Source organism: Gymnoscopelus braueri (genome assembly GCF_963280865.1).
Source record: "Gymnoscopelus braueri genome assembly, chromosome: 17".
Taxonomy (NCBI): Eukaryota; Metazoa; Chordata; class Actinopteri; order Myctophiformes; family Myctophidae; genus Gymnoscopelus; species Gymnoscopelus braueri.
In genome coordinates, this window is record NC_137617.1 from 12140899 (window position 1) to 12156112 (window position 15214).

Below are 15214 nucleotides of genomic sequence, written 5' to 3' on the forward strand. Positions count from 1 at the left end.
TGTATAGCCTATATCCACGTTAATTGTTTTCACTGTTGGTTCCTTTCAGCTCACGAAGTGGATCCAGACCATGAATCAGCATTTTTTTGCGCCCTGTGTGTTCACGCCAAAATAATTGAGACCCCTCTGAAACGAACAGTTGTGATATGCGGAAGTAAACTAAGTTGGTGCGGTTCACTGTGAATTGTGAAGACAAAGCGCTCCAGGTTCTTCGCTTCACCCTTTGCCATTGTATTTTAGCCCTCTAGGCTTGCCGTAGACAGATCTGTCAATCACAAACATTTACTATAGTGAAAGAAGACTGAGGCCCCATCAGAGCTGGTGGACCAGAAAGAGAAGCGACTCATCTTTCAAATGAACTGGCAATGTAAACGCAAAAATAACTATAAATGACTATGCGAAAACACCGGCAAGGGTGTCGCTTGCCAACATTTGTTATCTACAAGCTAACAAAGCGTCACACAAAAAACCCAACTGATCTAAAAGCTACAAGCATCAATATTTATATTTAACAGTCAATTGAAATTCTAGTCAGCCAATGGTCAGTAAATAGCGGCTAACGGAATGATTGGTAATGCACACCAATCCACATCTTGTGCAGTGCAAATGTCTGGATACATAATACTTGAAGGAAGTTAAAGAAACCTCACACTCACGTGCTAGATGCCTTCATCTGGGTCAGCCATTTGTCATTGTCACACAATTGGCCGTTTCCATAGACTGACTCTTGACCACCGTGGACACAGGGGTTTGATTCCTCCATGGTGCCACCAGCTTGGCCAGGCGCTCTTATCAAACACAATTGCCTGTGTTTGCGGTTGTGATATGTCTGGGAAGACACGCTATATAGGCAAGTGTTCTTGACACATACATATCCAATGCACCCTCAACAGGTTGATTTGACTGCTCGCCATGTCAACGGCCCTCTTCATGTCTGTCTCCTTGTAATTGTCTCTCCCGTATTACATCACCGTGTTAAATCCCGACCCAATATCTCCCTGATTATCCTAGTGATGTAATATCCAACATATTTGAAAACTATTGGGGCGGCCCTGATCCTCCTCTTTGACCTTTGAACCCCTCTCACTACATGATTGCCAGATAATCACTCCCCATAAGGTTCGACCCAGGAGGTGCTTTCCCGACCCAATTATCCTGTAGTGTGAGCAGAGCTTTACAGGTTGGTCGAGGCACCTGTTCAGCAGGGAGAGGAACTTGGAGAAACTCCTCACTGTAAGATGAAAATAAGCAGCTGGCGACTCACCAAGACCAACAAGTAGGGGTTGGCAGTGACAGGGACTATACAAATATATCGGGAGGAGTTGGCAACGACTGAGATCGGTAGAAAATGGAAAACTAAGAGTTGGCTGTTGATGTGTGGACTGCCATATAAAGCTTTCTCCACACAGCTTGTATGTCGCTCTGCTCAAAGGCAGTCTAGAGTCTCATAGGGGAGCTGGCTGTGGACTAGGTTTGCAAATATCGATTATCATCTTAGCTATTATTCTATTGATTACCTTTTTTGATTACTGTTTTAATCATCAACAATTCGACACCAAAACATTTGAGGTGATTTTTTTAATAATTGACTAAATTGATTAGTCTGATTAACCACGTAAGCCCTATTTTTTACTTCGTCGCATGACAAAAATAGCCGATCTCCATGCTCGCAACACGTCGCTCACAACCTGTCCCTAGATAGGACCAACTATGGAGCTGGGTAGAGCCTAAACACCATCTATTGGTGGCAGTGGTTCAGGAGGTAGAGCAATTGTCTGGGAATTTAATGGTTGTCTGTCTGTGTGTCTCTCTCTCTCTCTCTCTCTCTCCTCTCTCTCTCTCTCTCTCTCTCTCGCTCTCTCGCTCTCTCTCTCGCTCTCTCTCTCTCCTTCTACAGCCTGTCCATCTGGCTCAGAGCAGCTTCCTGGTGGAGGCCTTTGGCAAATCTTTTATCCTGGACCTGGAGCTGAACCAGTAAATACACGCGCATACACACGCACGCACACACACACACACACACACACACACACACACACACACACACACACACACACACACACATACACATACACATACACATACACATACTGTACACACACACTCAATGTCAATATATTTGGATCCATTCCCAATCATTTTTCTAAATATAAAAAATTACAGTAACAACTAAGGCCATCTGTCTGTGCGATATGAGTGCCTTAGTTTCCAGTACACTGATCTAGTTCAATGTGATTAGCTAGTCAGGAGGATGGACAGGATAAGCCAAAGGTTTGGTAAAACTCTTGTCCAACAAAGAACACTCTGAATGTGCAGATGAACATTTATGACATCGACTCTATTCTGCAGAAAAACATTCAATGAACCAATCAAATGCATGATACGAAAACAAGGCAATCAGGCATTGGTCTCTGTCTGAAGTTTGGGGCTTCTATTCCTGCGAGAGGAAACAATATGTTGTCTCTGCATCATGGTGTTGTGACACGCTGCGACATATTTACCTACATGAACCCTAGCATCCCTAATCCGGAGGGGAACATTCACCAAAAGATCTACAAGCTCACAACATGTCATGTTGCGACGCATAGTGAGCTTGCAGATCAGCTATTTTGGCTATTTTATAAATAGTATAACAACTACTTTTGGTTGTTGTTGGGGTATTTTGCCTCATTACATTTGCGCATGAGTGGAAATTGTCCTTTGCCTTTACCCTTTCGAACTATTTGGAGCAGTGGATGCCATTAATACGTATCACCTGTCACATCTGTATAGTCTTTTAGGCTTCTGTTGAGCATTGAGGTTGCATTGTCTAATGTGGATGTTATACGTGTGTACGTATGGCTCTTTCATCAATGTGTCTTTTATTCATTTACATTTCTGAGGTGGTTATTATTTAGTCACAATTTCTTGTTAATACATTTCATCGGTTAAATATTTATCAAACTCATAGACGAAATGAACCACTTTGACTTTTACAATTCTTCAAAAGTGCTATGAATAAGACTCCTTCCTCACTGTGGTCTCTCCTCTTCCTCCCCAGTGACCTTCTGTCCTCTGACTATGTGGAGCGACACTTTGACCAGGACGGACGGCCCTCCCAGAACATGGTAGGACTGGCTGAATGAATCTGCTCATTTATCATTGCACTGAGTTTATGACAACCATTTCTCAGTGGTGTAAAGTAATTAAGTACATTTACTCATTTTGAGGTCTTTTTACTTTACAGGAGTATTTCCAATTTTCAGTACTTTTACAATTATTTGAAAACTTTAGTTACTATAATTTTGATTATTATTACAAAACATACATTACCCACTTAAGCCCTAAATACATTTCGGCCATTTGAAAATAGCCGATCTACAAGCTCACAATACGTCGCATTCAAAAGATTTGTATAGGCCTACATTTTGTAACAGTATTTCTACATTCCAGTATTGCTACTTTAATTTAAGTAAAAACATTTAGTACTTTTTCCACCACTGTTTCTATACATCGGGTCTGGGGACCACCAGCGGTCCAAATGGACCCTCTCAGAGAGTGCACAATGGGTTATCTTCGGGACCCCAATCTACACTGTAAAATCCACAGTGTTAATTTAACTCTTGAGAGTCTACCCACCCCTGGTGGTTCCTGTACCCAACATTGAGAACCAGTGAATTAAGCAGAGTAAAGGCCTTAACCTGGTCTGTAACAAAGAATATTACAGAGCGAGAGAGGGTGCAGAATGACAGAGATACAATTATTATTATTTTACTTTCATTTGTTTGGTCCTCTATATGATTATCTCCTCCAAGCGTGTGTGTGTGTGTGTGTGTGTGTGTGTGTGTGTGTGTGTGTGTGTGTGTGTGTGTGTGTGTGTGTGTGTGTGTGTGTGTGTGTGTGTGTGTGTGTGTGTGTGTGTGTGTGTGTGTGTGTGTGTGTGTGTGTGTGTGTGTGTGTGTGTGTGTGTGTGTGTTAATTTCCTTTTTCTCATAGATGTGTTTGTAGTATTACTCATGTGACAGTGATAAAGAAATTGCCATTTTGCAAAACTGGACTTGAATGTGTGGTGCACTGTGAAGGGTTTAGTGGACCACGATAAGAGTTCTTCTGTTAGAAGAAGCTGACATATGCATGCACGCACGTACGTTTGCACACTTATGCACACACACACACACACACACACACACACACACACACACACACACACACATGCAGCTTTGTACATTTGATTCATTGTGTGTCCCTGAATACACATCCTGTGATATACATCCAGGCAGGCGCATGCACACAAACACACACACACACACACACACACACACACACACACACACACACACACACACACACACACACACACACACACACACACACACACACACACACACTAGGAGGCACAAATTACTCATATGGGCATTTTGTTATCTATACATGCTGTGGGGTTGAGGGATGTACACCACACTCGTAAAGCCTAATTTATGCTCCGTGTTGTGGGCTTGTAGGTCTGCTATTCTCGGCGCGAGACACCATCGCACAACGAACTATGAATTGGACTCCATCCCATTTCCATCTTGATTTATTTAGTTTTATTGAACTGCCCATAAATTCACTCCATGCCTTTTGTCTGTCACCTTTTTATTGGTCCCTGGGCTGTTTCCCCCTGGCTTGTTGGGGAACAATCTCAATGACGCACAGCCTGGAGCGCAATTGAATTAAATACAGGGTCGTGGGTTGGGGTACATACTGTAGGACATGCACATATTTTTCAGTGTCCTGCAACAAACATCAATTTCTGCAATGGTTGTGCTTGCTTAGTGGACAGTTTACATCTTTTACAATTAAATTGAACGTTTTGTTAACGCTTAATTACCCCCATCGTAGTAGAGTTCTCCTCAAGTAATCAGCTGATGAGGTTTTGGAAAGACAAATTTGAGTATTATGGTTATGAAATTTCCTCTCGGATTCCTCACATTCAAATTGCTCAAATTAATCTGCAGCTTTGTACAATCTTGGTGTAAATAGTGCCTGTTTCAGTCTCTTACATTTGTGCTTAAACATCTTTTTCTTTAAATTCAAACTGAAAACTGGAAATTGACACACTTCATTAATCTTGATATGAATGCATATTTCAGTGGTTCACACTGGCCATCTCCCTGTTACCAGCCACAAGATAGATAGATAGACCTACTTTAATTGATTCTGCGGGTGAAATTCAGGCGCCAATATGCTTAACACGTGTTAACTGACAGTTAAAGTGTCTCAATGAACACATAATCCTTGAAATTAATTTATTGAATCTCCACCTGAAATCAATGTTTTCTGGAGTATCTTCAACTCCTTGCAATGTACAGCACTAGTAGAGCAGCAGAGAGAGAAAAATGCTCGGTCTTAAAGAGATTGGTTCAGAGGCAGTGATATTTGTAGAATGAAGACCATCGCCTGATTGGCTAACTGCAAATTGAAAGAGCCTGATTGGCTAAGAGTGCCCATGCTTCAAATTATGAATGAAAGATTTTGACAGCACGGGAAAGTGAAGACACATAGTTGAATTCCCCATAAAGAGAAAATAAAGCTGAATGAAAACGTGATAAAATATCTTCCTTATCGAAATTTCAAATAATTTCCCTCTGGGAGGCTCCCTTTGTTTTAGTTTTCTGTATAATTGTATTTACATCCTGAGGAGTTTGAACGGTACCGTTCTATCCACAATAAATGTGGACAATCCCAGGGAACTGCAGGCATTACTGGATAGTGGATTCTCATTCTTCTCACTGAGCAATTTCACTTGAGTTTCCTTTTAAGCTACCTTGGATGTGTGCTGTGGTATCCTATCCTCATCTTTCAGCTGTGGTTAGCCGCACCTTGATTGTGTCTAAATCCGTTCTGATGTGTGCGATGCCTTGAATGACCTCCCTGTGCTGTTATTTTACAAAGGGCATATATTTTGTTTGCAAGTCAGAGACAGCATCTGTCTAACTCACTGCCATAGCTAGAAGTGTGCACAGAGATACCGGTAGCCAAATCATTGACAAGGTAAAATGTGAAGATAATACATTCATTCATTCATAATTTAAGATAGTCAGTGTTCCTCAATTTCTCAAAGGCAGGCCTTTTAGAGATGCGATGTTTCTGCTGCAAACCAGTTCTAGTGTGTGTGTGTGTTCTTGTGTGTGTGTGTGTGTGTGTGTGTGTGTGAGAGCGTGAAGAGCAGCACAACGTGTTGTGATCTTGTAGATCTATTTTCACTAGTTTTGGTGCCAGGGAGACATCAAATTTCTCCGTTGGGTCTCGGTCCGTGTACTTTCTGGCAGATGGAATTTCTTGTGGGAACCACAAACAGAAATCCGCCGTTGCGTTCATTTTTCATTTTTCATTTTTCATTTAGGGTCGCGTCGGTTCTTTCGCTCCCGTTCGCTCCCATGTTTCATTTTTCATTCTTCATTTTAAAACAAGTTACGTTCGTTTCGCTCCCGTCTTTCATTTTTCATTCTTCAATAAAAAATAAAAAAATGAAACAGGGTTTTGATTTTTCATTCTTTCATTTCTCGATCTTAATCAAAGATACTGTAAAGACAAGACCAGAAGCGGAAGTAGATTTAGTACTTAAAAATAAGAGTGTATATATATATATATATATATATTATATATTAAATATAAATGTATTATACCGTCCGTAGGCTACATGATTATAACATTACTATGGCTACATCAATGTTAGACAGATGGACATATATATAGATAGATATATAGATAGATAGATAGATAGATAGATAGATAATAATATATTATACTGTAGGCTACACGGTTATAACATAAACATAATTATGATAGTATATTATTATATTAGGCTATTAACATTATGCAAGCTAATAATATTTACCATGGTTACGTCAATAAGAAGACAGACAGATCTATATCTGTCTCAGTCTGTCTGTCTGTCTGTCTGTCTGTCTGTCTGTCTGTCTGTCTGTCTGTCTGTCGGACGGACGGGCAGATATAGGCCTACGTGATTCTCTTCTTTTCATTTAGACATGCGTTTTTTCATCCAAAATGTGTGTTATATTTATATTATTTAGTTGCAGCATGATTAATTAATAGCAATATTACGGAATAGGAAAACAGAAACAAATCTACCTATATAATTTGAACTTAGAAAGTTGGGTTGAGACTTGAGAGCTATAGGCGTCACTACTCATTGAACCATCGAAATTACATCTCTGCTGACATTTAATCGGATACAGCATAGGTGGGCACTAGGGACATCTGGGCACCAGGAAGAGTGGGTAGCCTACTATGTGCACTGCCTGCAGAGATTGAATTCTTTATTAACAATGATTATTAACACCAGTTTTCCCGGTGCCCAGTCTTCCTGGTGCCCAGATTTCCCTATAGCGCCCACTCTTCTCCACCCCTAAGTGCCCACTCTTCCAAGTGCCCACATGTCCCTAATGCCCACTCGTCCAAGGTGCCCAGTTATCCCTAGTGCCCAGAATGTTTTGGTGCCCACCTATCCATGCTGTTACCGCTACTAGCCTACATAAATACACACTGCAGTTATTTCCAGTTATTATTATCAATATTCGGTGTCTGTCTGTCTGTCTGTCTGTCTGGATGGACGGACGGACGGACTTACGGACAGATTGATAAGTAGACTTGATTATAGCCAATATATTATTTTATTTTCATTTACACATGCGCCTTTTCACCCAAAATGTGTGTTATATTATTTACTTGTAGCATGGTTAATTAATAGTCCCTGTTTGCGTAGCCCCCAAATCGGGCGCCCCAAGTTTTGCTCGCTGTGTGAATGATAGGCCTATACTGTGATTATACTGTGATTCAAATACAATGGATTTTGTCTTTGAGATGTTCAGGACCACCACCCACTCTGATATGTATTGGTGCCTCAAGCCCACCGTGGGACTCGCCGTACATATGCACGCAATTCGGGAGTTCCGAGGCGGCTATCCACGGAATGAAGTGCACTCGTTCCGTGCAATGTTACGGTAATCTCTGGAGATCAGGCTGGGTGCCTTGTTAAGAGCTACAGACAACAGGTCTTCCACATAGCAGACAAAGTTGTGTCGTCAGAATACATGGCTATAGACGCCTTAACAGACGACGTCACACTGATACGAAACAGTATGCGTGCGCATGTCGGCAGCAAAAGAACCCCACCGCTCATAAAATGCAATGTAAAAGTGGTCACACTCACAGTCTCACGTGTAAAAATGCATCCCATCAAACTTTCAGATGCTGTTTCTCTCCCAGTGTGGAGGAAGAATGCTTAGGATTTTTACTGTGATCCCTCGCTCTTGAAATATATAATCCTTGGTTTCTGTTGTGTGTAAACAATAATAACAATTCAAAGCAGTTGTCCTCAAAACTCCACCTCCAGTGGCTGTCATATAAGAACGGAGGGAGCGCTCTATGATCATGGCACCAGAACCTGCTTGGCTCGCGCAGCGTCAAGACTAATTTATGCTCCGTCCCGCGAAGGTGTCGCGCACAGAGAACGGCCGAGAATAACAGATCTCCAAGCTCACAGCGGTCGCATCCGTGACGCGGTTGTGAGCTTGTATGTCAGCTGTTCTCGGTGCGCAATACCGTTACGCGATGGAGTATATGTGTTGCCAGGGCGCACTCCACTAGCCTACACAGAGGAGGTTGAATGAACTGAAACAAGCTCACCCCAAAACAGCAGGTTTGGGGATCTGTTGGGAATTGATTACATTAAACAGTCACCTGTGCGTCCAGTCTCAATGTTTGTAAACAAATAATTGGTCTATTGGCCCTGTCTAAGACCCAATCCCCCACATAGCTTTTATAAATGTGGCAACTGTGCTCAGTGCTCTAATTCATCAAATACCAAATGTTTTACCCATCCACCTACTGGTAAAAAATATAAAATATCCTCATTTATAAATTGTAACTCAACCCATGTGGTATACATGCTTAAATGTCCCTGTGGACTGGCATACATTGGTCAAACTAAGAGACCACTTAAACTCGTATTGGTGAGCACAGAACTGCTATTCGCACTAACAACCCTGAATATGCCATGGCCAGGCACTGTCAACAAGCAAAGCATGGCTCCCCAGCATCCCTTAAATTCTGGGGAATAGAGAAAATCTTGCAGCCTCATCACGGGGTGGTGACATCATTAATAAATTGCTTCGCAGAGAAGTACTAAATGGATCCACAACCTTGACACCCATGGTCTAAACGAAGAGCAGAGCCTTTCTTGCTTCCTGTAGACGGTCCCTGAGGCTTTCATGTGTATTTTGTGTTTTTGGTGCCTTTCATTTTTGAAAATGTTCTCTTTTTTGCATTGTGTCTTAAAAAGATCTAACATGTTTTGGTATTGGCCTAATCTTTTCCGTCCATTATTTCTATATGTGCACTGCTTTAACTTTATCTTGATATGGCATTATATGGTTTTACTATTTTGTATATATTTTGCAATATGTCTAATAGTCCATACCCAGAGCCAACCCCAATCACCACTGATTGTCGCTACCTTGAGGCTGTGACGTGTAGTACTAGGTAATTACCATGAAACAGAGGACCATCTATCATTGGCTCAATAAATTATTTCTATTCATTTTTGTCACATTATTCCTTAATTTACAGTAGATCTGCCAGTCATCCAGACTGACAGATTCACTTGCCTTTTGCTTTGCAGTGTTTCTAAAGCCATGCAGTTCTTAATTTCCAATCCAACGTGCTCTTATACAGGTTAGTTTGTTTTCTATCTGGAGCATGCTTGTCAGCTATTGACAAAAATAACTGCATAAACAAATTCAAAGCCTTACGCAGCCGCCAGTTAGCTGGCTTGTTCTTTCTTCCTGGTGGTGTGTTGTGCGGGAGCATTTCATTGAAGGTATATAGGCCTACTGTATGTGCTTTATTAACTGTTTATTTTCTTATAAATTAGGCTAAGCAAAACCCCGAGTGTAGTCCTGGCTCTGCAGGTGCTCGTCGTCAGTGGGATACATTGCCCCACACACCTGTTGTAGGCCTACAATATATCAATGCGGACGGTGCTGTTTATGGTACGAAATGCCTTGTTTTTAGCACGCACTATTAATGAATTAATGAACGCGCCTATATATAGACCCCTTAACAGACGACGTCACACTGATAAGAACCAGTATGCGTGCAACCAGTATGCGCGCAATGAAACCTATTCTATCAGGTCTCTCGCACTCCGAAACAACAGGTTGAGAATTGATTGCATGAAACAATCACCTGTGCGTCCAGTCTCAATGTTAGTAAACAAATAATTGGTCTATACACTGTAGGATAACATAAATTAGGATGCGTAAAGGTGCGTGCCTGGATAGTGTCGCTTCTGATCACTTCGTGCGGCTGTAGGCCATTAATAGAGGTTAGGGTTGGCCTGCGTATATTGATAGTATATAGATTATAGCACCAACTAACGATGTCTGCTTTCAAATAGGCCCACTAATGGCCAACTGAACATTTGTAACCCAACTGTTATAATGTTTTTGAAATCCCCAGCAGCTACAAAGGTTGTTTTTCTCCTTGCAACACTATTAGGAATCAGATATATCAAGATGCATACATGTACTTTAGCCAATCTATTTAATTTAGACATCAGCTTTTTCATCCAAAATGTGTTGGCTTTAGTTGCAGTATGATTATTAGTAATACAACCTGACGACTTTAAGTCATACAGTGTGTACCAGCCATGGCAATCGAGGAAACCGAAAAGAACAGATCTGCCCAGAGTGAGACGTGAACCTCTTAACTGTGGGGGGTAGTTAATATTGTATTGGTAGGAGGTGGCACCAAGAGCCACGGTAGAACATTGAAGCGGCCATCGCCTGGTGGTCAAATCTGGGATTGCAATAGTTCTACATTTAAAACGCCACTGCGCATGCTTCTACCGTTTGGAACCCACAGGTTGTCGAGGCGCAACGCTATTGATTCTCACCAGTAGAATATGTAAAATGTATTGAATGAATTCAAAACCTGTAAAATGACATCCTGCACATTGCCGTGGCCCGTGGGTATGCACATCAGCTCTGGATGTTGCATTACTTTATTATTTTTACACAAATAATGCCAAAAAAGAGGGAGATATTTAACCAGAGCTCTAATCATAATGATTAGAGCCCTATTTGTTCTCTACTGGTTTAACAATTCCCCTCTTTTTTTGGCGTTATTGACCATATAATGCAAGAGGTTATTTCTGTTTGTGTAACTTGTAATCAATGAACAACCAAACGTCCAGACTCCAGTGCGCAATGGAGGGGAGAGATTGAGCGCGATCGTTCATGGTGATTATTCCAAAAGTATTACAATTATGACAAACATAGGCTACAACCGTATGTAACCATTTGTAAGGAATGATCCCACCACGGGCACTGTGTGCCATAGGGCAGGGTCTGAATATTGTAGCGTATTATACATCCAAGTTCATTTCCAGCCAGTTGTAAAGACTCGATTTAAAATTACTACTGCAATATCAACATTGTTACATTTGGACACCTGGATTTCCTAGGTCTATATCCTTCTATGTAGGCCTACTGTAGACAGAGTAGACAGACAGACAGACAGACAGACAGACAGACAGACAGACACTGACAGACAGACAGCGGTCAGAGACGCACCAGTACCACCGAGTGCTAGTATGGAGCTGCTTACGTCTTTGAACAGTTCACACAGTGAGCAAAACTTGGGGAGCCCGATTTGGGGGCTACGCAAACAGGGACTATTAATTAACCATGCTACAAGTAAATAATATAACACACATTTTGGGTGAAAAGGCGCATGTGTAAATGAAAATAAAATAATAGCCTATATTGGCTATAATCAAGTCCACTTATCAATCTGTCCGTATAAGTCCGTCCGTCCGTCTGTCCATCCAGACAGACAGACAGACAGACACCGAATATTGATAAGCTCTGATGTACCAGTCCAAAGTTGCATTGTATCTTTTGTATTGATAGTATTCACGTTTTGTTTATACCGATTCTGAAACACTTGATGACAATGAGTGGCTTCATTTAAAAAAAAATGTTTTAGGTTACTGACCGCATTAGATAGATAGATAGATAGCACCGGGAGCGCACGTATGGTACCCTCAGTCTGTCCAGTCTGAGTGTGTCCCTTTGCCTATTGCCTCCCCAGCGCACCACAGCATAGAAAAGGACGCTGCAACCACTGTCTGATAGAACATCTGCAGATGTTTATTATTGTGTATTGAGGAAATCTAACATGCTGTAGTAGGTCTAGGCCTATAACATGACCTGCTGTGCTTTATAAGGCTGCTTCATCGCACCTTGGACGAGTGGGCATTAGGGACATGGCACTTGGAAGAGTGGGCACTTAGGGGTGGAGAAGAGTGGGCGCTAGGGAAATCTGGGCACCAGGAAGACTGGGCACCGGGAAAACTGGTGTTAATAATCATTGTTAATAAATAATTCAATCTCACAGGCAGTGCACATATAGTACCCACTCTTCCTGGTGCCCAGATGTCCCTAGTGCCCACCTATGCTGTATCCGATTAAAACGTCAGCAGAGATGTAATTTCGATGGTTCAATGAGTAGCGACGCCTATAGCTCTCAAGTCTCAACCCAACTTTCCAAGTTCGAATTATATAGGTAGATTTGTTTCTGTTTTCCTATTCCGTAATATTGCTATTAATTAATCATGCTGCAACTAAATAATATAAATATAACACACATTTTGGATGAAAATGTCTAAATGAAAAGAAGAGAATCACGTAGGCCTATATCTGCCCGTCCGTCCGTCCGTCCGTCCGTCCGACAGACAGACAGACAGACAGACAGACAGACAGACAGACAGACAGACTTCTGTCTTCTTATTGACGTAACCATGGTAAATATAATTAGCTTGCATAATGTTAATAGCCTAATATAATAATATAGCCTATCATAATTATGTTTATGTTATAACCGTGTAGCCTACAGTATCATATATTTATATTATCTATCTATCTATCTTTATCTATCTATCTATCTATCTATCTATCTATCTATCTATCTATATATCTATATATATATATATATATATATATGTCCATCTGTCTAACATTGATGTAGCCATAGTAATGTTATAATCATGTAGCCTACGGTATAATACATTTATATTTAATATATATATATATATACACTCTTATTTTTAAGTACTAAATCTACTTCCGCTTCTGGTATTGTCTTTACAGTATCTTTGATTAAGATCGAGAAATGAAAGAATGAAAAATCAAAACCCTGTTTTCTTACGTTTCATTTTTTTTTTTTTTATTGAAGAATGAAAAATGAAAGACGGGAGCGAAACGAACGTAACTTGTTTTAAAATGAAGAATGAAAAATGAAACACGGGAGCGAACGGGAGCGAAAGAACCGACACGACCCTAAATGAAAAATGAAAAATGAAAAATGAACGCAACGGGCGGATTTCTGTTTGTGGTTTCCAAAAGAAAGTCCGACTGCCAGAAAATACACGGACCGGTCTCGAGCTAAACGTTTGGGAACCATTGTTCTAGACCACTGTTCTATCACACTGATGGGTACACATTGCACTGTCCCACGTGCAGCGCTGGGTCTCTCTGTTCACTGCCTGGTCCATTTTCAGATAGGGAGAGAGAGAGAGAAATACTATATGACAGGCAATGAGCTATCCTGTTCCTTCTGACAGGAATAGCCGTTTGGGATGTGAGTTTAGTGAAAGTGGAGAGATGGCATTGCACTTACTCGCTTGGCAAGGTCGAGCATTTCGGGACGGTTACTCCAGTGGTTTGCAAACTTCTTCCGCCCAAGGCACACCAAAGGGCAAGTCAAAATCTAAAGGAACACCTGTGTTCAGAGGTGTGTACTCGAGACTCGACTTGGACCCGAGTCGCAAATTTGATGACTTTAGATGACTTTGCTCGAATTGAGCCCCAATGACTCGTTTGCAAACCACACCCTATAATGTCATGTCTATTTTTGTCCTTGGTGAGAGGTGAGTCTGAGCCTTTCATTGCAAGTTAGCATGGTTCCACCTCATTGGCTGTGTGCCAAAAAGAACAGCGTCATACCTCCTTCCTCTCCTCTCCTCTCCTCTTCCTCTCCATTTAAGCTCTTACATCCCACACTGCAGAATAACATCCAACTCCAGCCTCATTAATTTGATCAGATGTGATGGTGTCATATTTAATGACTCTGTCTGTGGAGGATAAATGTTTATTCTCCATTGGTATGAGTATGCAATATCTAGTGGGTTGTTGTACCAAGATGGAGGACATAGTATAGTTTCAGATACAATGACCAGTAGGCTGTGATTCAATCAGAGAGTTACTGCAACACATGAGAGGGAACGTGCACTCTGCGCAGCATAATATGTAATGTCAAATTCACAAAGAGGAGACGTATGAGCCAGGCCTGCAGTCTAGTCGGTTATCATCAGTACTGCAGTGCTTCATCATGTAGTGGCCTATTTCACTGTTCCTCAAACGGGGGTATGTGTACCCTTAGGGGTAGGCAGGCATATAGGTAGGTACATGGGGAAAAATAAATGTCTGTGTAATGGAAAAACTGACAAACCGTGTGAACCTGTTGATCTGCAAAGTGTTCAACAACAAATGAGTTTGTTTCTATTAACGTGGGCTAGTCAAGTTTTAAAAGCACACGTTATTAACTCTCTCAGTGCCAATGAAATAAAAAAATATGTTCTCTAAACTGCCAGCAATATTTTTCAAAAGTGCTTAGGAAGCGAGATACAGCCTTTTTCAGTTATAAGTTAAACAAAGAGTGGATGTCAAAACTGGTACAAATGGCACAAATATTGGCACAAATGCTGCTGTTTTAAGATTTTTTTTCTTTTCTACTTACACTTTTTTTGGAAATTACATCATCATAATCTTCTGTTGTATTTTGTTTTTTGTTTGTTTTCTTTTTTCTTGGTACTGTACATTAGGTCCTTTTTTTTAGCTCTTATTCCAGCCTGGTGTACTGTATGAACTTGATTCTGTGGATAAATACCGCGTCCCTCTCAGCTTTCCCCTACTATTGCAAAATAAATAAATAGTAGAAAGAGGAACCTGGGGAAATATAAGCGGATAACATAACTGTGCTCATGTGAGTGACTGACTGACTATTACCTGCGGCTCGTGCACGGGGACACCCAATCCTCCGGTTGGCGTGCGCGCTGCTGTGCCAGGCAATTAGATTTCCCTCACTTAGAGCCTCGTAATCCTGCCCTTTA

General features: G+C 41.2%; 1 protein-coding gene across 1 annotated transcript in view; it reads left to right on the plus strand.

Annotated features, from left to right (window-relative positions):
* The window catches only part of adam11 (ADAM metallopeptidase domain 11), a 57521-nt gene that overhangs the window by 7988 nt on the left and 34319 nt on the right, over positions 1-15214 (plus strand). Inside the window, 2 exon segments of the mRNA XM_080456063.1 lie at positions 1898-1974; positions 3038-3104. Coding sequence (XP_080312189.1) covers positions 1898-1974; positions 3038-3104 — 144 coding nt within the window.